Source organism: Musa acuminata, chromosome BXJ3-8, assembly GCF_036884655.1.
Source record: "Musa acuminata AAA Group cultivar baxijiao chromosome BXJ3-8, Cavendish_Baxijiao_AAA, whole genome shotgun sequence".
NCBI lineage: Eukaryota > Viridiplantae > Streptophyta > Magnoliopsida > Zingiberales > Musaceae > Musa > Musa acuminata.
Window position 1 is genome coordinate 5,181,526 of NC_088356.1, and position 25,363 is coordinate 5,206,888.

The 25,363-nt window shown below is 34.0% G+C and overlaps 3 protein-coding genes across 7 annotated transcripts; 2 read left to right on the top strand and 1 right to left on the bottom strand.

Annotated features, from left to right (window-relative positions):
* The first annotated feature begins 7,313 nt into the window (after nt 1-7,313).
* On the top strand, nt 7,314-10,929 carry LOC135645199 (DNA polymerase II subunit B4-like). Of its 5 annotated transcripts, none has more exons than XR_010498690.1 (5): nt 7,324-7,628; nt 7,993-8,111; nt 10,044-10,188; nt 10,573-10,650; nt 10,789-10,929. XR_010498690.1 is itself a non-coding variant. In XM_065163356.1 (4 exons), exons 1-3 carry the CDS (start codon nt 7,384-7,386, stop codon nt 10,163-10,165), a joined length of 486 nt encoding a protein of 161 aa, XP_065019428.1. In that variant the 5' UTR covers nt 7,324-7,383; the 3' UTR covers nt 10,166-10,188; nt 10,573-10,929. The 5 variants fall into 5 exon arrangements, 3 of the variants coding, with proteins under 3 accessions (XP_065019427.1, XP_065019428.1, XP_065019429.1); XR_010498691.1 differs by having other exon boundaries at nt 10,578-10,650; XM_065163356.1 differs by having other exon boundaries at nt 10,573-10,929.
* Nucleotides 10,930-11,527: 598 nt separating this feature from the next.
* LOC103993567 (protein transport protein SEC23 D) lies at nt 11,528-21,129 on the top strand. The gene is made up of 14 exons (XM_009413673.2): nt 11,528-12,002; nt 12,084-12,149; nt 13,598-13,651; nt 13,753-13,925; nt 14,070-14,256; nt 14,409-14,554; nt 14,629-14,783; nt 14,958-15,039; nt 15,133-15,248; nt 17,645-17,740; nt 19,279-19,402; nt 19,755-20,029; nt 20,360-20,574; nt 20,702-21,129. The coding sequence occupies exons 1-14, from the start codon at nt 11,675-11,677 to the stop codon at nt 20,911-20,913; spliced, it is 2,229 nt and encodes a 742-aa protein (XP_009411948.2). The 5' UTR covers nt 11,528-11,674; the 3' UTR covers nt 20,914-21,129.
* A 1,601-nt stretch (nt 21,130-22,730) lies between these two features.
* LOC135646031 (ubiquitin-ribosomal protein eL40 fusion protein) lies at nt 22,731-25,094 on the bottom strand. Its single transcript, XM_065165099.1, has 5 exons — nt 24,937-25,094; nt 24,757-24,843; nt 24,574-24,676; nt 23,312-23,378; nt 22,731-22,915 (listed from the first exon to the last, which is right to left on the bottom strand). Exons 1-5 carry the CDS (start codon nt 25,037-25,039, stop codon nt 22,889-22,891), a joined length of 387 nt encoding a protein of 128 aa, XP_065021171.1. The 5' UTR covers nt 25,040-25,094; the 3' UTR covers nt 22,731-22,888.
* Nucleotides 25,095-25,363: the final 269 nt, after the last annotated feature.

Below are 25,363 nucleotides of genomic sequence, written 5' to 3' on the forward strand. Positions count from 1 at the left end.
ACATCTCGTCGTTAGTCACATGCGTCTCTAATAGCATCATATAAAATTATAGGCAAACTAAGCTTACAACTTGAAGATATTTTTATGCGTAGACTTTTTTTACTATCTACAATTTTATTTTTATTTATTTAATATATTTTTAAAATACCCCTCATTGAATGTAAATGTTCTTTTTTTTCTTCTTGCTTCTCGATCCAACCAACAATGATTCATTATGCGTGAGCGATAATTGTGAGAAGTGAACGACTCCTTTCAGAGCTATCAGCATAATGGGTTTAACTATTTACATGGTCATCGGTACTTGACTACCTCAATACCCCTATGATATTGTGGACTTATTTATTGTGAAGGAGACGGAGAAGAAGAGAGTATTAGTATAACAAAAACTCACAGAGAAGAAAGTCAAGGAATTACGAATGCGAACAATAAAAGGGAGGGCATTACTGGTATCGATAATGAGTCGGAAGATGTCAGGTGAGTATTGATGGAGTCGATAATGAACAAAGAGGCATCGAGTTATTGGAGAGGCATCGCCTTCGATTGTACTTGTGCATGACGTCACGGGGGTGTGTGTAAGTATAATTGGACTTTCTTTGAATCTTATTATAATTGAACTTCGTTTGTGTTGGTTGATAACTATAATCAGAATCTAATCATATATATAATATATCTTATATAATTATATATAGTCATATAATTTAATATTCTTCCACTTGACTAATTAATTTATAAGATATAAAAAAATTAAAATCAAAATAAATAAAATAAAAGTTTATCTAAAAATAATTTACATAACTGGATTCTGAAACTTTGAAAAAAGTATTTTACATATGCACATAAATTTTATAAAATAAGCTAATAAGTCTAATAAACATAATAATACCACATTAAGTCTAACTTATCAATACGAGTTATAATGATTATATGTTAATAATATCATACTTCCTTCTATATACCACAATATTGTTAGTCCTTCATAATGTAATCCAAAATGACTCATGTAATTTGTCTTATCAAGATAATTATATTATCATATTCAATCATAATATATACATACATAAATATAAATAGGATAATAAAAAAATTTAATTACATAAACAAGAATATCAATTATAATAATCACTCAAACATGTATCACAATATCTTTTATGGGTTACGTACAAACCCAATCATAAGAACATGTTCTTTCAAATATTCTAAACTATAAGTTATTGATAAACGAATAAACAATCAATATAGTGAAACTCAAATTCATAATTAATATTAATTATTTTTAGATTTTTTCTATAGCCATCAAGTATTTTATACTATAATGCCTATAATTTCTAAAGTACTTATTATACTATAATTTTGATTAATGGCCTCAAAGTATATCAAAAAATCAGTTTTTATTATTGATAATGTAATAATATATTAGTTAATTTTTTTTCCTATAAATTACCCTTTCAACTAATAAATATAAAACATAAAATATACTTCATGTTATTGAGATAATTTATATAATCAATATTTTAAAATATTATTATTTTAAGTTGATCTATTTTCATATATGTGAGCATATAATCATTTGTCCCTTTCATGTATCTTATTATTTTCTTTATAACATCTTAGTGTTTCATTCTTGGGTAACTCTAATATATACCTAGTATTTCGATCACAAAATTGATATCTAGTCTGGTATAAACTTTAGCATATAAGAGACTTCAACTACATGTATATAAAGAATTTTTTTAATCTATTTTTTTTTAATTAATTAAAAAATACTTATTTTGATTGAAATGTTTTACTTTTAGCATTTACTGGATAAAGATTTATACTAAATCTTTCCAAGACTCAATCAATATATTTTTTTTGAGACAGTCCTAACAATTATTAAAATCTATTCCTAAATATCTCAATGCCAATAATATAAGATACCTCATTCATATCAATCTTCTTAAAATTCTTGGTAAATTTTTTTTTTATTTGGTACAATAAACTATGATCACTACTAGTAAGTAAAATATTATCCACATATAGACCAATATAATAAATTTGCTCTTATTCACCTTCAGATATTAACATTGATTAATAATATTTTTCTTCAATCTAAAGAAGACAATAGAATCAAGAAATTTTATACAATTGTGTGGAGGCTTGTTAAGGACATAAATGAATTTATTAAATTTATATATATAATTTTATATTTCTTTTATTTTCTTAGTGAATCGTTTAGATTAATCCATGTAAATCTAGATCTTCATTTAAAAAACTTATTTTCACGTTCATACAAGGTAATTCAAAACCATAATAAGTCGCTAACGTCATTATGATTCTTAATTAGTTTATTTAAAAAGCTAAAGAAATTATTTTATTATGGTCAATACATTCTTTACGAGTAAGATTTTTGACCACAAGTTTGACTTTTATATCGTTTGATATTATCTTTTTAGTCATGCTTATATAACAGACTCTTTTATAGTTATTAAGCAATTTGACGAGTGTTTAGACACCATTATGGTCCATTAAATTTTAACTCTTCTTTTATTATGTCATACTATTTTGTAGAATCATTATCTTTCATAACTTATAAAAATAATAAAAAATTTCTTTAATTCCTATATCATAATATTATTTTTTATAGATATACCACATAATAATAAAAAATAACATGTCTCCTTTTCCTTTGAGATATTCTTAAAGCTATCAATCATGGTTGTTCTACAAGATTATTAGCGATGACATCAACATCATGCATGAGTTTGTCATTATTATTTTATTATTCACTCTCATTAATTATTTCGTTGATTTAAGGAACAACAATGAAAATGATAAATAAGTATTAACATTTATCTCCTCAGTATCAAGTTTAAATTTTGAGATTTCTACTCTTATTGATTAGCTATTTTCTAAGAATCCTACATTACCATATTTAATTATTTTTATACTATGACTAGGGTAATAAAATTTGTATCCTTTTGATTTTTTTGAATAAATAATAAAATATCCAGAAATAATCATCATCTAATTTCTTTTCATATGAACTAAAGACCCTTATCTTTGTCATATAATCCTAAATATATAAATATCTTATGTTAGATTTTCTATCAATTTATAACTCAAAAGAAGTTAATGGAATTAACTTACAAGAAACTCTATTCAAGATATATATAACCATCCTTAGAGCTTTCCCTTACATTAATTCGGATATAGAGGAATAACCCATCATGCTCTTAACCATATTAATAATAGCATAATTTTGACTTTCAATAATCTTGTTTTACTATAACACATATAGTAAAACATACTAAGCACAAATACCTCAGTTAAAATTTTAACTTTTCTATCTAATTATCTTTTGACTTATATATATACACCTAAATCTATTAATAGCTTGAGACCTTAGATAATCATATTTCAAGTGATAATCTATAAAATAAAATATCTCTCTCCACTAAAATAGAAAACATATAGTGACTCATCGATATAAGCATATATAATCTCAAAGAATTTATAAAACTATATTTCACTCCAATATTTGACTACAAGATCATTATAAATTCAGGATTCATATTAATTCTATATAAACTATTATATAAAATTTAAAAGTTCACTTTTATTGAATTATAAATTTATTAAGTTTGTAACTATCAAAAGAGAAATAATAACATAACAATTCTTTATAAGGAACTCAAATTTCTAGAATTATAGAAACATAACATCAAATGAATAATCTCTTAACATAAGCAATATGTACCTAACTACTATCGCTTTTACATTAATATGATTCCCTACAATGATGAATTTATCATTTCTTAGCATAAGGGATAGGTACCAACTACTATTGCTTTTGCCTTAAGATGATTTTCTACAATTATAAATATTTTATACTATCTTGGTTCTTGTAATTAGATGAATCTCTATTATTAATAATATAAGTTTGAAACACCATAATCAATCTACAAAGTATTAGAAAAAGACTTCTATAATATTTGATTCCAAAACATAAAAATGTTAGATTTATATCTTTCCTTTTACAGCTAAAATCTTAGTCTCTCTTTATATAGCCTTTCTTACTTAAAAAAATAACATTTTATTACGAAAATTTTTCTTTCATAAGTTTATATAATATTTATAAACTCGTGTGAGTTAAACTTTAACTTTTTTCTATTGTTACCTACTCCCTAAATAGTATCCAAAATATTATAAGTCTTTCCTATTTTAATCTTAATTTTTTTATATACATATACTAGTTAGCTTATTTAAGTTTTACTTAAAGAGAAGAAATATAACTAATAATAAATTATATAAGAAAAAACTCAACTATATTTATGCCCAAAGTTCTTGATGTTACATCTTTGTTAGGAATATTGATGATACAATCTTCAATTCCTCAAATACTATCATATAAATTAATCTTTAAGTTGTAGACTATCATGAAGTCTAAATATTATTAGTAATTATCATAAAATTGAGTCTCTTAGATCTTTCTTAATTATTTATCACAATTAATTATTCCATAAAACTTTTCAATATTTATGTTTGTAATCCTCTTAACTAATCTGATCAAGATCTAAGAAACCTAGAGTAAATTATATATGCTCAAGTTATTTATAATAATTTAATTCAAAAATATATGAATATTTATAAGAATATAATAAAAATATAATTATAATAAAAAAATATAATATTAATATTTTGAGTATTTTTGGTAATTATTGAACTATTGAGATCATCTCTATTTCACATTTGGTGAAATATTAATAGATGATTGGTACCATCTTTATAGAATAGTATTATAATATTTGAGTATATAAACTCAAGTTATAAAATATCCTAAATAGTATCATTCTACCTATCATATAATTATAAGAATTAGATTCTCCTTTGAAATTATCTAAATCTCATAATTATATGTGTCATTATCAATATTATTTTTTTTATTATAATTTAAGACTAAGTCTTTAATGTAATTTTATAAGTTATTAGTTTAGACCACTTTAGTAGTTACAAGACTAATATAATAATTAAAAATATAATTTAAAATATTATATAAATAAATAAAATATTTATTATAATTCACAGACAATAAGCCTTGCATCCCAAGCCACTTTGACAATTACCAATTAGATAAAATATAGGGATATGAGTTGTAAATAATATTCACTAATTTTTTTCAATCTAGTTTATATCAAAATAGTTGAATAATAATAAAATAATAATAATTATTATTATTTAATATTAACTAGCATAAAGAAAAACTCATATGATAACTATAACCATAAATCATGTGTGAAAAATAAATATTACTTTATAATTTTAAGTATATGCATGCAAATAATCAAATAAATATCCAAGAATAATAATTAGATTTTTATTTATCATATGTAAAATTTTATCAATATGTCATATGAAAAAAACTATAAAAGAAAAGTCATAATTTATATTTTAAAAAATATATAGAATCCTAAATTAAATCAGTCAACCATATTTAATTAGGTAAGCTAAGAATTGAGCTATTGGAATTGGATTTATAGATTTGGGCCAACTATCCATCACTTGTCAAAATTAAAGTTAAGAATTAATCAAAATTTAATCTTTCTCAAATTTATTCAAAAATTGATTGATTGAATCTGACTCCGGTCAAGTAATCAAAACACAATCACGATCAAGTATAATTAAAATATTTGATTAAAATAAATTAAAATCAGTTTGTTTTATAATTAAGGATATAAGCTAAAAATTTTAAATAATTTATAAAGGGAAAAACTATAATTTTGGTGGGATATATAGTAAAAATATCTCATTTTTGAATGGCATAATTGGAAAGTAAAAATTTTAACAACACAAGTTAGATTTTTTTATATTTGAAGGGTAAAAATATCTTTTAAAAAACCCTAATTCTCACACTACTATTGTAGTCGCATTCCAGCGCGCCCACACTCGTGGGTCTCGCCAGCAATCATCGATTGTCTTCTTACGCACCACTCGTGGTGGCGTAGCTCTTCTTGCATGGTTAACCAGCGACCTCACCAGTCATTATGCTATGTCGCTGCATTCCTCACCGGTGGAACACCTATGTGGTGTGTTGCTAAAAGAGTGTCATCGACGAATCGTCCCTTTGTGCTGATCAATAACCCCCATGCCCATGTGTTTGCTATGCAACCGTTAGGAATCGTGACCTTTGATATCTAGTTGACGTAAGGTACAACTAGCAAATGCCACAATGGCATTACTATAGCTGCCATAGGCACGACACTATTATAGTTATCACAGTCGTGATAGGTAGTGACTCTACTACACTCGCCACAAGTAGTGACACTGTAATCACCATAGGCCCCATGTCGCTTTTCATTTTGTATGCAATCATTGCTCATGATTGGGTTGGCAGCCATTGGAGGTTGTTACCCCCAATAATGTTATTGTTGATAGCAAGCTGTCGATAATGATCCATAGATTATAAAGAATCTTACATTACCCGCAAGCAGACGATAAGACGGACTAGATATAAAGTAGATCGACAAAATAGGCGAATCGTTTGAGCATTATAAATTAAAATTAAATAATATATTTTCGTAAGCGAAGATATTAATAAATAAATCTAAATACAAAATAAATCTAAAATATTTTTATGATAAAGTATTTGATTTCAAAATATAGCTGTGATACTAATTATAAGTATAAAAATTATGATTATGCCATTATTTTATGAAATATTTTAATGTTAGAAATTAAAATATAGATTAAATTTATAATGTATACTTTTTGATGTTACTTAAAAAAATTTTGGGATCCGTAGGCACATTAACGTCCAATTTGAAAGTTACAAGCAAAAAAACGCTAAACTCATTTTTTTTCTCTTTCTATCATTCAACAAACCATAATGAGAGATGAATTAAGGAGCATGAGATGATAGAATATCTATAATATCTCATAACTATTATATTATTTATGAGAGATTTTATCTTTTATAGACGAGACGATAAGTAATTAGGAAAGTCTATTCCATCCAGATTATCTCATAAGAAATTATATCATAACTGAATTATTTTCTAATAATCAATACTTATAATCAAAATTTAATCATATATATAATATAACTCCGTAATTAGCTACGGAAGAGATTCGTAGGTAGATGAAATAATAGAATATATATATATATATATATATATATATTCAGTCTGAAAAGAGTAAAATAATATATTATTATTATTATTATTATTTTAAAGAAATTATCTGTAATAAAAGAGGCTGACAATAGTTGGGAAATAAAGAGTCGGGTAATAGCGCCATACAAAGACATAAGAGCAAAAATGTAAATTTACAAACGAAGACGGATGATACAATACGGAGACGGTCTCCCTGAAACCCGGGGGGGTTATTTTTGAGACCGAAAGGAGAGAGATGGCGGAAGGAGGAGCCGGGAAGAGTGGGGAGGCCCCGGCGACCGTGGAGGCGACGATGACGATAAAGAAGGCACCGAGGGCAGAGGTGGAGGAGCTTCCGAAGGCGATTGTGCGCCGCGTGGTGAAGGATAAACTCTCCCAGTTGGCTTCCGGAGGAGAGGAAGAGGATGTGTCGGTACAAAAGGATGCGCTGCTTGCCTTCTCGGAGAGCACTCGCATCTTCATCCACTATGTCTCTGCCACGTGAGCCCCCTTCTTTGGTTTCTATTTCGGTTTCGCGTTTTGCGGGATCTTCTAGGGTTTCTGCTACTGGAGTTTGACAGGGATCTTTGGGGGAATTGATAATGCAGTCGACGTATTTGATATTTACTCGTAGAAAAGCTTCGATCGTATATAAATAGATTTTGCAAGATCGACTATTTATTGTTGCTGCAGTTCTGTATTTTTGGTTAATGGTTTTCTTATGTACTGTGCTAAGTGTTCATGGTGCTACAAATAGAACTCGATTATTACTTGCTTAGTGATGTCACAAGTAGTGACTGCTTGTGGGACAGTTTGATGATTTTTGCTCCTTATTGACTGAAATTGAGGATATGACTACATGTAGGGCAAACGATATCTGCAAGGAATCAAAGAGACAGACAATTAATGCTGATGATGTTCTCAAGGCACTCGAGGAAATTGACTTTCCTGAATTCGTTGAGCCTCTAAAAGTTGCTTTGGAGGGTTAGTATTTTGCTCTAATTCTATGAAACTATTCTTAGTCTTTCATTCTTGCTTACTGTTACGCCAAGCATGTTTCTTTTTCATAAAAGTCATGTCATCATATACTTATTTGCAAATATAGATTCATGCACATTGACATTTTAAATATGTTTGCAGAAATCATTGCTCTAATGAGTTCAATATCTATTTTGTTAGTTATTCTATCATTCACAAATATTGTGGCCCGTTGACATGTGAGTATTTCATGTTTCTATGTTAGATTTTATGCTGCAAGTTTGGAACTTTGACGTCTGTTTTGAAATTACTGCTGATATATAATTTTGCCCTAAAACATCTTGGCATTTGCACCATTTATCAAGATGCATAACTAGATCCTGCAACATGTGAGTGAGGCAAATTTTAAATCCTTGCTTAGCATTTTTGTTAAAACTAATATATCTTAGACTCTTATTGATTAGACTGAAATTTGTAGGTTGCCGATCTATTTATTTTCTTTGCTGTCCTGTGTTTCATTGTCTACTGTTATATTTACAACTTTTGGAATTTTCATCCTGTGGACATTCCTAGGGAGTAGATCATGAATTAGTGTAAATTGTGAAGCCTCATGCACTAGGTTTGCTTTCTTTCCTATTTGATGGATGGTTTCCTTTTAAGTTAGATTTGTGAAGACAGATGTACATTCGCGGGTATAGAACTTTTGAGTTGTATGTGCTAAAGAATTGATGATTTTGGGATAATTTTTAATTTCTATAGTTTCATCAATTAACTAGTTCATAGGGAGGATGAGGAAAAACATGTTGGATGTGAATGACTCATTTGTGTAAACCACATTATGGGTGTGGTAGAGTTCCTTGATTTGAAATGGAGTTGATGAACTTAGTTCGTCTTTACCTAGTTCTTTATATATACTTCAGACTTTAAGTAAATTGTAATTGATTAAAGTGTTGCTGGCCATATCAACTATAGTCTTGTAACTATGTTATAGAGGTCTTTAGCAATTTTAGCCTTGTTGAGTTAGAATTTAGAAAATTAATTGTTAGCAATTGAAACAATATGAGGTATGACTTCCAAATTTCACACTATGAAATTCTACTTGTCATTTTTATCTATGATGTGCAACATCAAAGGAAGGAGCTCTGAAGTAGACAAATTGGTTCAGAAAGGAGAAACCAAGCTAAATACTTGGACATAGAAACTGGTGTGAGCAGTCAACATTGGGGTGCAATAAGGAAACTATCTGGATATTGTTTGGTTCATTGAAGGATTGATTGGGATGATACCATTTTGCATTGCCAACCTATATTACATAGATCATGAGAACCATGAAAAGGTAACAGGAATCACTTCTGAGAAATCAATGATCTAGATCACTCCATGAAGCCAGTGGTGTCTACTGGTTTGTATCCTTGTGACCATGATCAATTCCTTCACTTGTGACTGCTATGTTCAGAAAGTACTTGAAGGTAGCTTATTGGTGCATTTCCATCATCGTGTGCCTGTCAACCCTCAGTGCATACATCTTGGATGCTTCTGGATGGTCGTCACCTATGTAATTTGTACAAAAATAATGCAAGTTAGCACTGTGGTTTTATTTCCAATACGCTATAACTTTTCTCCTTTCTCGAGACTGTCATGTCATAACTTCAAACAACCCCACTTATGCACCTACTTCAATTTGCCATCCTTTTTGTTAGATGGGACAAGACATTGACCTTTTGTTTTGTAGACCTCGCTTTGCAGTGTTTGCATGCCCGTATATCCATTGTGCTCACAAGATCAATTACCAATTATGCTCTTACAAGCAATCTGATAGCTTTTGCAACTGGACTTTCACCTTGTTTGCTGAATGCCTCCTCGCAGTTACCTATTTGTTGATACTGTAATAGATCATGCAAGGATTCATAATGATCACGAAGCCTTTCATTCTTACAGATTTCAGAACAAAGAATGCAGTAAAGAAGTCTGGATCAAAGGGAAGACAAACTAAGAAACGGAAAGTAGATGAGTTGTCCACCCAGAATGGGGAGGATGGGGGAGATGGTTCAGACGACTAAGCAGGGAAGACAAAGCGCCAATGGTAATGAACGACCGTCTTTATCTAATTTTTCAGTGATTTCTTCTATGATGTTCTAAGGAATTATGTAGAAGGATCATGTTAGCTATCCCTAAAATATCAAAGGGTGGAGGAGATATTTCAACAGGGATGTGCCAGATTACAATTTCTTTGAAGTTTAATGCCTTTATCATTTGGAATTGATTTTAGTATACTATATAAATCTAAGGGGTGAACCGAAGGCAATGGAGACCGCAGTCTTCACTATTAATTCTGCATCTTTATACAACTCTCTCTCACCCTCTTTTAATCCATAAAATGTTGTGCATGTGAGCAGTACATTGGATGAGCTGTTAACCAAACTAGTATTTACTGGATGTTTAGCTTACTTCCATATGCTTGTTGCAGATTAGACACGCCGCTTCCAAACAACGCAATCTATTTACTTGCTCAGAGGTTATAATCCAATGATCAGCTGCTATCGAGGTCTTACTCTTGAAACCGACTATAGATCCTGAGTTGGTTGTTTATTTGTTCTAAAAGGCCATATTTAGTCTCATATTCATCTAAGACTTGGAAGTGCTCAGGTCAGATAAAAAACTAAAGATAAATTTTCTACTACAGATGGAGACGTCTTTTGATATATTTAGGAGGAGGAAAACCAGTCCACTCTAAAATGGACAATTGGTTGCAGCTCTTATGTACAGTACAAATGAACATGTATTGATACGACTGTCCTATGCCATCCTATCCTATCTTTTATAATCCCTGATTTGTTGATTTTATGGGTTCTTTTTAAGTCTAATTTTATATATTTTCATCTTGATTTTACAATCTGAGTGTAACACAATTTTATACTTATCTCGTCTCAAACTTTCACGATTAAAAAAATGATATAAATATTTATTCTTTATTATTATTATTATTTATTATTATTTTATAGATTTATACAACCAATTTGGTGGAAGAATACTTCTTCCTAGCGTTATCTATAATCCACATGTTAATTTTATGAATTTTTATAGTCCAATTTTGTATATTTTTATCTTAATTTTATAATCAAATATAACATAGTTTATTTACAAGTGTAAAATTTATTTAACTCACCTCAAACTTTTATGGTCGAAGAAAAATATGATATAAATAATTACTCTATTATTTTTATCTTTTTTTATTTTTTTATAGATTTATAAATCTAATTTATAGGTGTACGAGTATGTTTTTTTGAGCATTTGAAATATTAGTAAATATCGAAAAGCGGGACGCAGCACGTAAATACCTATTATGTGAATTTTTTAAGTAAATTGTTCAATATAAATAATATGAATAATTCCTTTATACGGAAGGCATACCCTAACCTACAGTAACATCTGCATTAGGCCTCCAATGAATACAAGAATCCGTGACGGCGGTATAGCATTCAGATTTCATGATTCGCTTTTTCGCAGCTATATACAATTCCGGTCGTCGCTGAGATATCCCATCGATCGACATCAACAACCTATCATCCATGGCGGTGCGGGCGACGGTCTCCCGCTTCCCGGTGGACGCCGACGCCCTCGAATCCTCCGGCCTCCCCTGGGGCGCCACCGTCACGCCCTTCGCCCCCGCCGATGAGCGCGGCGCCGTTCCCATCTACGGTTCTGGCGGCCACCTCCTCCCTCGCTGCGACAACTGCTGGGCCTACCTCAGCACCCTCTGCGAGCTGGAGCGCTGGGGCTGGACCTGCGCCCTCTGCGGCTCCTTCAACGGCCTCGACTCCGCCACCCTTGACCGATACGCCCGCCCCCACGACTGCCCTGAGTTGTCTTCCTCCTTCATCGACCTCGAGATCCCAGGTGATCTCTCCGTATCTTGAATTTATGTGGTTCTCGGAGTCTTCCGGATCTATCTGATTGAGCAAAGGGTTTCGTAAGCAGTGGAGGGATCTGGCGAAGCGGAGATACAGGCTCGACCGGTCTATGTAGCGGCGGTGGATTTGTCTTGTAAGATCTGCAAAACGCCCATTCTATCATTGCCCAATTTAATTCTTTTGCTGTAGGTTTCTTGGTCCTGTTTGAATTGGTATGTTCTTGGTTTTGTTGTCTCCTTGTGCGTTCCATGGCTGGATGCAACTTGAGATGATCAATTTGAGGCTTGTTTACTGTGGGATGCTCTCTTACTTCCAGAAAATTTCAGTGATCTTCATAGGATCTTGTTAGAACGTATTCTATTTTCTGTCATACTTTATTTTAATTGTCTTTTGCTACTTGAAAAATGGATTTTAGAAGGTTATATTTAATTGTGCCAACATACTTAACTAAGCCATATGACTTAGAACAAAGAATCTCCACTGTCGGCTTTTCTCAGTTTGGTCATGGGTACAGCTTGTGGTCGAATATATTATTACCTCGTTTTTCCCTTGAGGGGTAAGACAAAGAGATAGATGGTGGTGGAGAAAAAGGGAATTATAACCTTGAGTGTGCTGCAACAGACAAACTCAAGATATACTTCTTGGCTTGATTTGATGCTACTGCAGGAATAATGGTCAGCTCCATGGTTCATTGTTGGTACCATAGAGAAGTCTCAGCAAAATCATATAAGACGACATCGCATGGAGGACATGATGTCTGATGTAGATTCAGAATGTCTGAAGTTGCTTCCTTGTGTAAGAAGTTGGTAATGGAGGCTGATGATATTTGAAGATGGACCGGAAGAACTTAGAGTGAAGATAGATAGTGGCTATATGGCAATCAAGGTGGAAGCTATGCCACTAACTACCTAATGGGTATATAATCCTAATGGATAGATTATATATAATCCTTCTTCTAGGGGTTATGGAGTGATTCCAATTCTAATTACTAGTCAAGCTACTTCCGAGGAATAGGTTGCTGCTACTAATGGGTAGAAGTGTTGGGCGTGCCAAAAGAATACATTCTTCATCTTCTGATGCAATTTATAGAGCTGCTGACCTTGTTGAGTTCATGCATAGCACCTGTCCTTGTTTTGGCTGATTCTTGGTGAACTATTGTGGCCTCTACATTCATAGCTAATAACTGTTAAGAACACAAGCTAGAATGGTTTCCCTATGCCTTTCATAATTGATGGCAAGATAGCTGCCCACGTCTGGCTAATTACATTCTGGCCTGCATCTCTTACAGCCGTATTCTTAGTTGCAAATTCTGCACATCATCCTTAATATCGGTTGCCTTGGTAATGCTGCAGAGTCTGAGCTATGCTGTTTACTGTTCTTATCATGCTATATCATAAATATTTACTATGAATTTCTTTCGATCTTATGGTTGGCATACTGGTGTCAACAGAGAGCTTACTGGTACCACATTAGTCTATTCAACTAAGCCCCTTGCAATGAGTTTCTTATTTGGTGTGTTTTGCCTTTTAACAATGTGCAACAAGAACTAATCTCAGTTGGTACTGTTTAACTTTACTGCAGCTTCTGAAGAGTTCTTAGAACTTGTCAAAAGTTCTCTTCTAGCAGCTCTTGAAGGTGAGGGTTTGATGACCTGGGAACTTAAGAAGCTTCTTAGCAACTCATGGCAGCTGATATTCTTTAATTTGATTCCCATTTTCTTCCACTCTGTTTTACAGCTTTGGTGCCAGGATCCTTGTTTGGTCTGGTTACATTCAGTCACAAGGTCGGGATATATGATGTTCAAGGTCCGATAGCAGTTGTGAAAAATGTTTTCATCCCTCCTGATTCAGAAGGCAGATTACCTGTTGATCTTGAAGATGTCATGCCATTGCTTTCATTTTTAGCTCCAGTAAGTTAACTCCGATGTCATACCATTGCTCTCTCGGTTAATAATGCCAGATTCCAACTTGACTGGCTGTCAGTTTGACTTATTGTAATATAGGTCATCTGCACTTAAATGGTCTGCTTCATTGGGTTGGTTGTTTGTAAACAGGTGGAAACTTGCAAGGATCGTATTGCTGCTGCCCTTGAGACACTGAAGCCTACAACTTCCTGGGAGAGAACAACTGCTGCAGGGCAAGGACTTGATGGTGTGTTGCTAGGTGGCAGGGGATTTGGAGTAGCCATGACAGCTCTCATTGATTACCTTAGTTCAGAATATGGGAGTACATTTGCATTGGGTGTGTCAAAGTCTTAACCACTATCTCTAAATTTTCTGTATTTCCTAGAACTAATTTCTTTTTCTAGAAAAATAGGATTTAATTGTTTCCTTGTATTTTTTGTTCATGTTTGTATCTAACGAATGTATAATTGTTTTCTTCAACTAGGACAGCTAGGGTATTTGTGTTTTTGTCTGGTCCTCCAGATTATGGAGCTGGACAGTTAGATACAGGACGCTATGGGGAACAGTATGCCAGCAAGAGGGAAGATGCAGACCGTGCTTTGCTTCCTGAACAGACACCATTCTACAAGGATCTGGTAATTTTGTCTAGATTAGTAATCGTATTTTATATTGCACCTTTGGAAATGCAAATGCTGACTGCATATCACAGGCTGCTATTGCTGTTCAAGCAGGTGTTTGTGTGGACATTTTTGCTGTTACAGATGAATACACAGATTTGGCTTCCCTTAAATATCTTAGTATCGAAAGTGGTGGTTCTTTGTTTCTTTATGCAAACATGGATGATTCTACTCTTCCACAAGACATGTGAGTGTAGAGATGACTAAAATATTCGAATTGGTTGACAAATTATGAACGTATGTTGCTCGTAAATTAACTAGGGATAGTCTATTACATTGGACCTTGTTGTTATTGTATTAGACAAATAATCATTACTTTGTAGTTGAAGGTGGTCTGATTTTACCTTGAATGTTTAAACAGGTACCGAATGCTGAGTCGCTCATACGCATTTGGTTGTATATTAAGATTGAGGACATCTTCCGAGTTCAAAATTGGTTACTCGGTATGCAAACGAACTTAGCTTTCAACTTATTGGTATCATTCATTTTATGTAATTCCGTTTAGTTAATTGCTTATTCTTTTTTGCTTCTGGCAGTATGGTCATTTTTTTCCAGATCCCCAGTATGAAAGTGTTCAACATATCATCTGCTGTGATCCTTTTGCCACATATGCATATGACTTTGAGTTTGCCAATTCTAGCGGTTTCTCCAGGTATAATATTTTTTCTGTATACCAAATCAAAGGCATTCTGTTGCATGGTACTTTCTGTAACTTGTTAGTGCCCAGCTAATTTCTCTTTTTACACAAACTCATGCCTAATTCTCACTTCAAATATTTATTGAAAATTTCTGTCAAAAAACATGCAACATTAGTTCTTGATTTTTCACTTGATCAGTAGCAGGCAGAAAAAAAACTACCTTAGTTTTCAAATTTTTACTCTGGTCCATCTGTGTGAGTTCCAGAGAAGGTATAAGACGCTTGTAGAAAAAGTCTGAAATGGCATCTTAATGTGATTAGCAAACTTGTCAATAGCTATTTGTTTATCTCTCTTTGCATACCTTGAATAAATTTGGGCTGGTTTCGTTCCAAATATGCTCAAACTTTGATCTGATATGGTGACAGATCAAGAAGTTTCAGCCTTCTCTTTTAGTCCATTATTGTAGGTTAAACTTAAAATATACAGAAAATAGTTCACTATCTTGTGGCAAAGTATGGTCTTGCAATCAAATGAAGATTGTTTTATATCTAGCATAAAAGCTAATATCCAAAAAGTGCACTATTCTATGATGTAAGTTTATGGAAATTTATCAATATAAATGTGCAATTCAAATAAGGTTCTTCTGCACATTTGCCCACAGCATATTATTATTAGAGTCAAGGTTTACAATTTTGACTTTACAGTTGGTACAGACTGACAATTTCACTTGGTCTGGTGGTCCAAAACAAATCTTAAAGCCTGGTAAGCTCATAATATAAGTTGACATTTGTCTGTTTTACTTCCTTCCTTCCTCTCTCTACCTCTTCCATTGCCTGTGCTGTCGTTGCCTCTTCCGATTCTTGTCTTCCTCCTTTTCTTCATCTCCTACTCCTTTTCTCATCAGCCACCACCTTCTCTTTGTCCTCGGTCACGACCTCCTCCTTCGAAGCCTCCTCACCGTCCATGTTTCCACTGCCTCATCTGGATCATTGCTGCCTCACGTTATTGCCACCTCATCCATGTCAATGAGGTCTCCACCTTTGTGTCATTGCCTCCTAATCCTTTTGCTATGCATCTCCTCTGCCAATCTCTCTCTCTCTCTCTCTCTCTCTCTTCTCTTTGGTTCAAATAGTATCAATCCATATCTGTCACAACCTGGTTTGCCAAAATGTTAAAGCTGAAGTTTACAGTAGTACATTCATCAAACCCTTATAAGTCAATCTTATTATTGTCCACTTCCAATATGAGATCAATTGGAGTGTTACAAAAGAGCCAGGTCGTGACAGTACCAAGTGTTAGTAAACTCGTACTAGTATCATGCTGACTGGGCCGCCAGTCAGTATTGATTTTAGACCATGATTGTAAACAGTTTGAACATATAGTCCTCAAAAGTTGATATTTGCTTCGATGTCATTTAATATATGCAATATTATTTCAACAGATTCTTCTCAGTTGAAATTCCAATGAACTGTCATCAACTTGGGTTGAATGCTAAGTTCATCCAACCAAGTGTCTTTTCTTGTACCTTGAGGATTGACGCTCACAATTCTTCGGAGTTTTGAAGCTGCAGTTGATGCACTAGGAGAACTAATTAAAGAGTGTCCAGTTAAAAGCTCAAGCTGCACTAGGAGAACTAACATGGAGATCTACATTGCAGCAAGCAATTGCTCAACCTTTTGATCACCTTAAGGTGTAGATTTCTTAGGGGGATGCAATATCTACTGAACTGAAATGCTAGGGGCAAATTTGAAGTGAATCAGGAAATGTCTTGTTGATTAAGAAAGTAGATTCTTCATTTTCTTGTTGTTCTGGGAGAGTTTAGCTTAACTTAATTTGAGAAGTGAAGTTAGCAATAAATTATTTCTTGACATCTTGGATGAGGACAATTTTCATATGGTGAGCTGAAGTTGAGGAACGAGAAAAAGGAATTCAAAATATTGGAAATGTTCGATTGTTGGGTAGAATTTTGCTATCTGAGGTGATAACCATACCATGAAAGGTATGGAGTCCCTGTTAACATCAGAGGTTGCAATTGACAATAGGTAGTAGGACCTTAATAACATGGTAATGCTCAAAAGGAAGCTTGCTAATCTACCAAAAACATAGTATACCAACTTATTATACCTAGATGAGTTTTCTCTTTATCTTATTTGTATAGTGATTTCCTTTGCTCAATTTTTTTTCCCTGTTCTAACATGTATTTCTCTCTTTCTGAATTTCTGCAGCTTCAGAGATATATCACCATTCATTTGGTCATTATTTTCATATATGTCACTATTTTGTTCAACGTGCACTTTTTTTAGTTCATTGTTCTAGCGTTAATTGCCAACTTCTTGGCATTTTTCTCTGCAGAGATCAGTGGTTATTTATCGTGCAGGGCAGGTGATATTGTAATTGTTTTGTTTTTCAGGCATACAGAACCTCCAGTTCTACAGGTTGCATTTCAGTATAGTATTATTGTTCCTCGGGAGGATACTGGCATTTCTGAATCAAATTCTTCCACAAGGTGTGTATATCCTAATAACTTCTGATGTACGTACCTTTTGTACTTTGTACAGTGTTTTGCATCTATGCTGTTACTTAAAGTGTAAGATCAAGTGATTTTCCAAATGATTGTGACTGAGTGTCCATATACACCAACTTTCAGATATTTGGAATGAATATCATAATATTTGTTTCAAAGTTTGAAATCATTAAAGTATAATTGTATCTCAAAAAAAAAATTTCATTGATCAGGGTCTAGATTTTGGAGAACCAGATTAGACTTGAGTAGCCCATTGGCCTATTTTTTCACCTTTTTGGACGAGGAAAAGAGTTGCGTGCTATTGGACATATCATTTGTTGAAGATTGATGAATAACTAAAGAGTTATAGCTTGTTATAATTAATTCTTTTGGTACTTGTGTTTGCTTGAAATTAGTTGTTTCAGTTGTATTATTAATAAGGAGAAATTCCATGGAAATGTCAGTTGACTTTTGCATGTTTGTGCATAATATGACTTTCCACTTAATTTAGTTGGAGATTTATTTGAGCATATTTCATTCCTGTCCTGTAGAATTCTGTGCACAGACATCATTCTTACACATGATACATATTTATTTTGCCGTTTGTGTCTCCTCTCCCTCCAGCATTAAATGCAAAAGTATCTTTAAAAAAAAGACCGATTAGTTGAAGTACAATGCGACGTAACATTTTCCATTAATAAGTGATGGGACATTTACGAATCTTAGTCCGGTTGTGAACTAGTGATTCTCATGATGTTTCACTGGTATAATAATTTTGTAGAACTACAGCAATAACACCGCTTGCACCCATCTAGAATCCTCTTTATCATGCTTAAAGTTGTAGAGTGCTAAATTTACAGATTGGTTGATTTATGAGGCAGGAATCATTCTCTCTGCAATGATTCTACTGGTGATTGATTAAAGAAGTGTCAGACTTCTGTAGCTGCTTAAGTTAAGAAAATCAATATTATCTGTTTGGAAAGAAAGAATTAATGACCGATATATTAGATTTCAATGAGAAATGGATTGGCTGGACAATTGGAGGAAAGAAAGGCAGGTACAATCATGCCGTAGCATCCACTAGGTTTTGAAGTTAACAAAGATCAGCTGCTGCATCAAAAGATCAAAATCTACATGGAACATTTGATATACTGAAAGCTTTTTTAATCATAAATAAGATTTCATAAATGGTATTGGCTATCCTTTTTTTTTGTAATTATTAGTTGCAAATATTTAGCTACAAAACATTTTGTTGAACACAGTGGTAAAATGTAGTGTATATCCGAATTTACTTTAAAAGAGATTCTGGATTTAGACTTAGTAAATATGTCTGACAGTTCTAATGATAAATAGTAAAGATGAAAATTTCTTATATTGACTTGTTAGGTTATGAGGAATTGAACTATTTTATGCCTTCTCTGCCGGCTGATGTCATACTGGGCAATGTCCTCATCTGTCTTAGTATGATGTCTCCACAGATTTTGCTTGCTTTATCTATTCAATATCTTTCACATAATTTGACATTCTGTATTTGTATATAGTTCAAAGTTTTGCCTCAAAAGACGGCTAAGAATAAGGACACTGCAGTATGGATCAGCGTCAAATATAAATGAACTCTATGACAGTGTTGATCCTGAAGCTTTGTTATCCATTCTTGTTCATAAGGTAATCTTTGTAACATCATTTTTCTTATGGTGATCTGATATCCTCTTAAAGCATTTTTGGTCTTTAAGTCAATTTCAAGTTCTTAAGCTCTTAATATTGTTGGGAGAGGCTGATCATGCAGAAATAATTCCTGAAGTTCAAAATTTGCAGATTCAGTATTTGCATGCAAGAGTGTGACCTATTGCTAATAGTTATTTCAGGTTTCTACTTAAATTGAAATTGATGTTTATCGAGAATCGAGAAGACATGACATTTAGCTTTGATATTTTCTTGTAGTAGTGTTCATATTAATAAAAAACCAGCATTGCTGTATTAAAATAATCTTATTCTTGCATACTCCTTTTTCTTTCAGGTAATTTTAGCTACCTTTAAGGAAGGGGTCAGAGAGGGCAGGATGTTGCTCCATGATTGGCTGGTCATTCTTACTGCTCAATACAATGATGCCTATAGACTTGTGTACAACAACATCGGGAATGCAACTTCGCATGTTGATGTTGCATTCTTGCAATGTCCACAATTGCAGCCCATACCTCGGCTTATTTTTGCCTTGCTGAGGAATCCTCTTCTCCGCTTACATGAAGAAGGCATTCACCCAGATTATCGAATATACTTGCAATGCCTCTTCAGGTAATTTTATTTCTCAAACCCATCATTTAAAAGTCTCCACTCTGATCAAAGACATTAAAAAATTTTGCCCATCCATCTTTGTGTGATCTTTAGTACTTAGAAACAATGGATATTGACAATTTTCACTATGAATAGATCCAATATTTAGCGTCATGGAGATTTTTCTCATCTTCACTTATCAGAGCAACAATTTTCAATCTGACAAGTATATTGCTTATCTGACATTATCATCTAGCTTGTTATGGCTTGACTGCAACTATTTTTTGCTTCAAGCATTTTCTTCCTATATGACTTGTAGTATTGTGTATAAATCTTTATTGTTCTTTGCAGTGCACTGGAGCCCACACCCCTTCAACGAGCAATATATCCATTACTTTCTTCTTACACTACACCAGACCAACAAGCATATCCACGCCACTCTTTAAGTCACGCTGCTCTCGTCACGAGCGGAAGCCCCATATTCCTCTTGGATGCCTTCACTAATATTATTGTGTACTATTCTCCGACAGCTGATTCTTCAATTCCCTTTCCTCCCCCTCATGATTGTAAGTTATCGAGTCGCTATCTCTATTGTTTAGTTTCACATTTTTGCAAGCTTGCTCGCCATTACTTTGCCTAAGCCCATAATGTTGAGTATTTAGCAACCTGAACGTATGACATAACATGTTTCAGGCCTTCTACGAGCAACAATCAACAAGTTGAAGCAAGAGAGGAATATTACACCAAAGCTTACGTTCATCCGTGGAGGGCAGGACGATGCCACTGCGTTCGAGAAATATCTCATCGAAGAGCAAAGCATTGATGGAAGCGATCTTTCCAGCATCATGGGGTTTGTTTCTTTTCTTGAGGAGATCTCCCGGGGTGTACTAGAGTACCTCAAGTAGAAACTTCTTAGATCAATGCAAGGGTCAAATAGTGTCTTATTTAGAGGTAGACCATTATAACCCCAAGTGTTAGCATTATTATTACGATGTTTCATTGCTTCCGGCTTCTTTCTTTTCCTGTTCTTTCTTTTTGGGATCAGAACAGCATGCCAAAGAACATCATGATTTTGGACCCTTGTGCGTTGAAATAGCAAAATGTTGTATTCACTGTTATTAGACAGAATTTAGATAATAAAATCTTTTTTTTCCGAACAAATATTATCATTAGTAATTATTGGTATAACAGAGTCACAATAACAAGGAAAGAAACGGGTGAAAACCTCAAAATGATGATATATATATATATATATATATAATGTGGAGTAAATTTCTCAGAAAATTTTTTATTTTTACTCTCTTTTTTTTATACGCATCTCTTTTTTCTTCATTTTTTTCAATAGAAATTTTTTTTCAAAAGATGAAATTACTCTTATGCTCCTTCGTCTTTAAACCACCACGAGGTCCTGTCACTCTGGCCTCTCCTTCCCTCTTTCTTTGCCCTATAGACTTCTTGATCTTGTATTCATCTAGAAGCCAATAAGACAGATGGACTTGGCACTTATGTACATTCAATCCTTGCTCGGTGCGACGTAGCCAGAGAGGGTATGAACAAAACGAGAGATGAAGCTCGAGAGGTCAAAGGGGATGGCATAAAAAAGAATAGAAGAAGTTGTAGTCTCGATTAATGGTGATGATAATGATGATGGTGAGGATCGTGACGAAAGTGAGGCCACATGGGCGAGGATAATGATGACACGATCGTCATCACCCTCCCCTCCCCTCTTCGTCCACAATCACCTGCTCGACAGGAAGGATGCACAAATGGAGCAAGGGTGGGGGCAAAGGTAATAGGGCGAGGGCAACGATTGACAAGTAAGTATAAGAGCGATTATGTGTTTTTTTCTTTTTTAAATGGTGTTCGATGAAAATAATTAGAAAAACACTAATAGAGAAAAAGTAAAAAACTTTTTTAAGAAAACGAATAACGGGGGCCTACATGAAAACCAATGATTCACGAGCTCGGCGGGTTAACCTGATTCCAGGGTAAAGGCTGATTCAATTGGGCTCAGAGTTTTGCAAGGGCGGAAACCCACCCAGATCCCTGAACACACGTATCAGGCGACCGAGCGCAGCAGCGGCGGCGGAGCAGAAGGCCATTGTGGTATTAAAGTGATTACATAATCAACCTCTTAGGTTTCAGTTAAAAGTCATTTCACTAGCATTCATTGATCTAAGGATATTACTTGGCAGCGAGCGCTCTGATCCAGAAAGAGTTGCAGTCATATAGGTCTTATTATCTGTAGCTTGTTGGAAACTCGGATGTTCTTATGATTATTATTCTTTTTCTTCAGGGAAAGAGTAGGAAGACAGAATCAGTCGAGGAAATAAAGAGGAAGAATAGGCTATGCTCCAAGAACTTAAATCGACCTCAGGGGCCTGATTGTACCAGTAAGATTGTTACAACTAAAAAACAACAGCAAGAGCATTGCTATGTTTTTCTTTCCTGCTTTTGTAGGGTCAAGACTGAATACACTGTTTTATGTTTCAATACACACCTTTGGGTTATATAAATATATATGCAAAGCTGTTTAAATGGAATGCTGTTCTATTTGCCGTGTTTAACTTATTTTGGCAAACCTAATTCCTGCAAAGCTGTTGACTAGTAATTTATTGACCTAATTATTCTATATTTTCTGATTTTGGAAATACAAGTCAGCAGAAATTAAAGATGCTTGGCAAAACTTAGAAATACCAGCAATCGGTAGAAACTAAAGATGTTGTGTTAAACCATGAGTGAACATGTTCTTTGCTTGATTGCGGTTCACAAACATAATTAAGTCTGACATCAAACTAACATATATTTTAGCAGACCATATCTAATAATAGGTCAAGTTGCATACTTGGTTTCTGCACCTGCAGTACGAGAAACACACGCCTACTTGATCTTCTTCTTAGGCCTCAGCTGTAATTTAAAGAAAAGAAATCCGTGAGTCTTGCGTGGAATCGACTACCATAAAAAAGAAAAGCTTATAAACATGTCATTGTCATCTCTGCGGATGTTTGTTTTTTCAGAAGAAATATATTTACCTTCTTTGCGATGACTCTATTAAGAGAAACATTTTTGAATGACCAATAGAAATTTTTCTAAACACATTTACGTCTATCTAATTTCTAAGCATTTATATATATGAACTAAAAAAACAAAATGAAAAAAATTGCAAAAAATGCAGTAGATGTGTTAAAAAAGTAGATACATGCAAATTTTAACTCTGTTATGAGGGTCTTAACTGTTGTCACGAAAACTAATCAAACCAAACACTGCAAAGATATCAAGTATCCGAGTTCACAAATTGGTTACCTGGTTGCTGTGACCACACTTCTTTTTGCGGCAATTGACAGCCCTTGGGTGCAATCTCGCATAACATCTAGATAGAAATACAAGGATGGTTAGTAAATTGCACAGCAAACGAGGTAGACGATGGATTCATAATATCAAAGCGACCATTGGATGGTCGTAAAATAAGTAAATTGAATCTTGACTTTAGTTGACTGTCTCTTGTTGTTCAAGGATCCTCTATATGCAACCATTATATTAACATTTGCTAGAGCACCTTCAGCTTTTCAATGAACCAGTCTAAATACAAGACCATGTGTGTGACACCAAAAACAATACTACAGAAAAGCAACAACTTATATTTGGTTTAATAATATGACGTACACAATGTTAGCTAATCGATAAAAAAAAAATACAAACCAGCTCACGTGCAAAGCATAAGATATTGAAGCATTAATGTTATTCAGTAAAATGAGCTCAGTATTGATAGTAACATGGGAAGAATCAATATGTGCAATGCGAAGAGAGCATCACGGTTCTGTGCGGCGATGAAAGGAAAGATCGGCATGGAAATAAAAGATCATTGCAGACGAAATATGCCTATCATAACAGTTTAATATATGGCATCCAGGAGAAAAAAAAAGTCTTACATGCTATATGAATAAAAATAAGTGCTTAGCACATAAAATTTTGTTAATATCACAATACCAAAACTTACAAAACTTCACGCCTGACACCGCCAAAGTCGATACTTGATACTATGTAGAAAAACTCATACAAACGGCACTATCTTCAAATGGGTTACCAGTTTCAATTGTTCATAAGACATACATGGTCGAAGCCTAGAATTGGAATATAAAGCTTTTATCCCTCAACCTTTCCTTGCAAGTTTAAACAAGTCATGGCACCTGACATGTGATGCTTAATCGTGTTTTTTATCTGGCAAAAAGGATGTCCATCAAGAGAACCTAAGCCAACAAGCTGATGAATAGGCCACAACATCACAAAGAAATTTATGATCAGCAACAGAGAGAACAATGAGAAACCATATGTTTAAGTATCACCAGTAGACAATCGAAAGAAAAGTTTGCCTTCGTTTATCAGCTACAATAGATGAGAAAAATGAGTGGTGATGGCTACATCATAAAGAAATGGTTACCAGCAAACGATAAGATTCATAAGGATTCTAAAACATCACAGTAATAGCAATTTATCCAAACGCAAAACAGAACCAAGAAATTCCAAACAGGAATATGAGTTGGTAAAGAGGTCGGAAGGCTACTTACTTCCTGCAGATCATCTTTTCCTGGTTATATTTCCTGGCGAGAGCCATCAGAGAAGGCTCGATGATGCCGCCCCTCAACCTCAACACCAGATGAAGCGTCGACTCTGCACCGTTGCAGAGAACACCACAATCCTAGTCAAAACTTCATCAGGGATCCAAAGTAAGGAGAAAGAGATATATCCACCTTTCTGGATGTTGTAGTCGGCGAGGGTCCGTCCGTCCTCGAGCTGCTTCCCAGCAAAGATCAGTCGCTGCTGGTCCGGCGGAATCCCTACATTTTTCAGCAAAATCGTAAAGGTAACATACGCAGAGCAAGAACACGAGATCTGATCGAACGAGAACCAAGCAACGACGGGCAGAGTACCTTCCTTGTCCTGGATCTTGGCCTTCACATTGTCGATGGTGTCGCTGCTCTCGACCTCGAGGGTGATGGTCTTCCCCGTAAGGGTTTTCACGAAGATCTGCATCTTTATCGTCTCTCCTCCTTCCCCCGTGAAGGAAACCCTCGCAACGCATCCACGCCGAACTCTTATAGGACCATTCAACTAGGGTTTCTCTTCCCTAGTTTCTAAGTGACGAAAGTACCCTCATTCGTCGGGTCTATTTGCTCTTTTACTCGGTTATGGCATGCGGAGTTCGGATCCGGTGTTGGTTGGGTCGAACCCAACGATTTGTTAGCTCTTAGTTGGGCCGGACCAGCACGTTTTTGGGCCACGTATATAACAGCCCATGTGAGTTAGTATTAGCAGATTAAAGATATTGTATCGGTGCTCGAACAATGTCTTTATTCT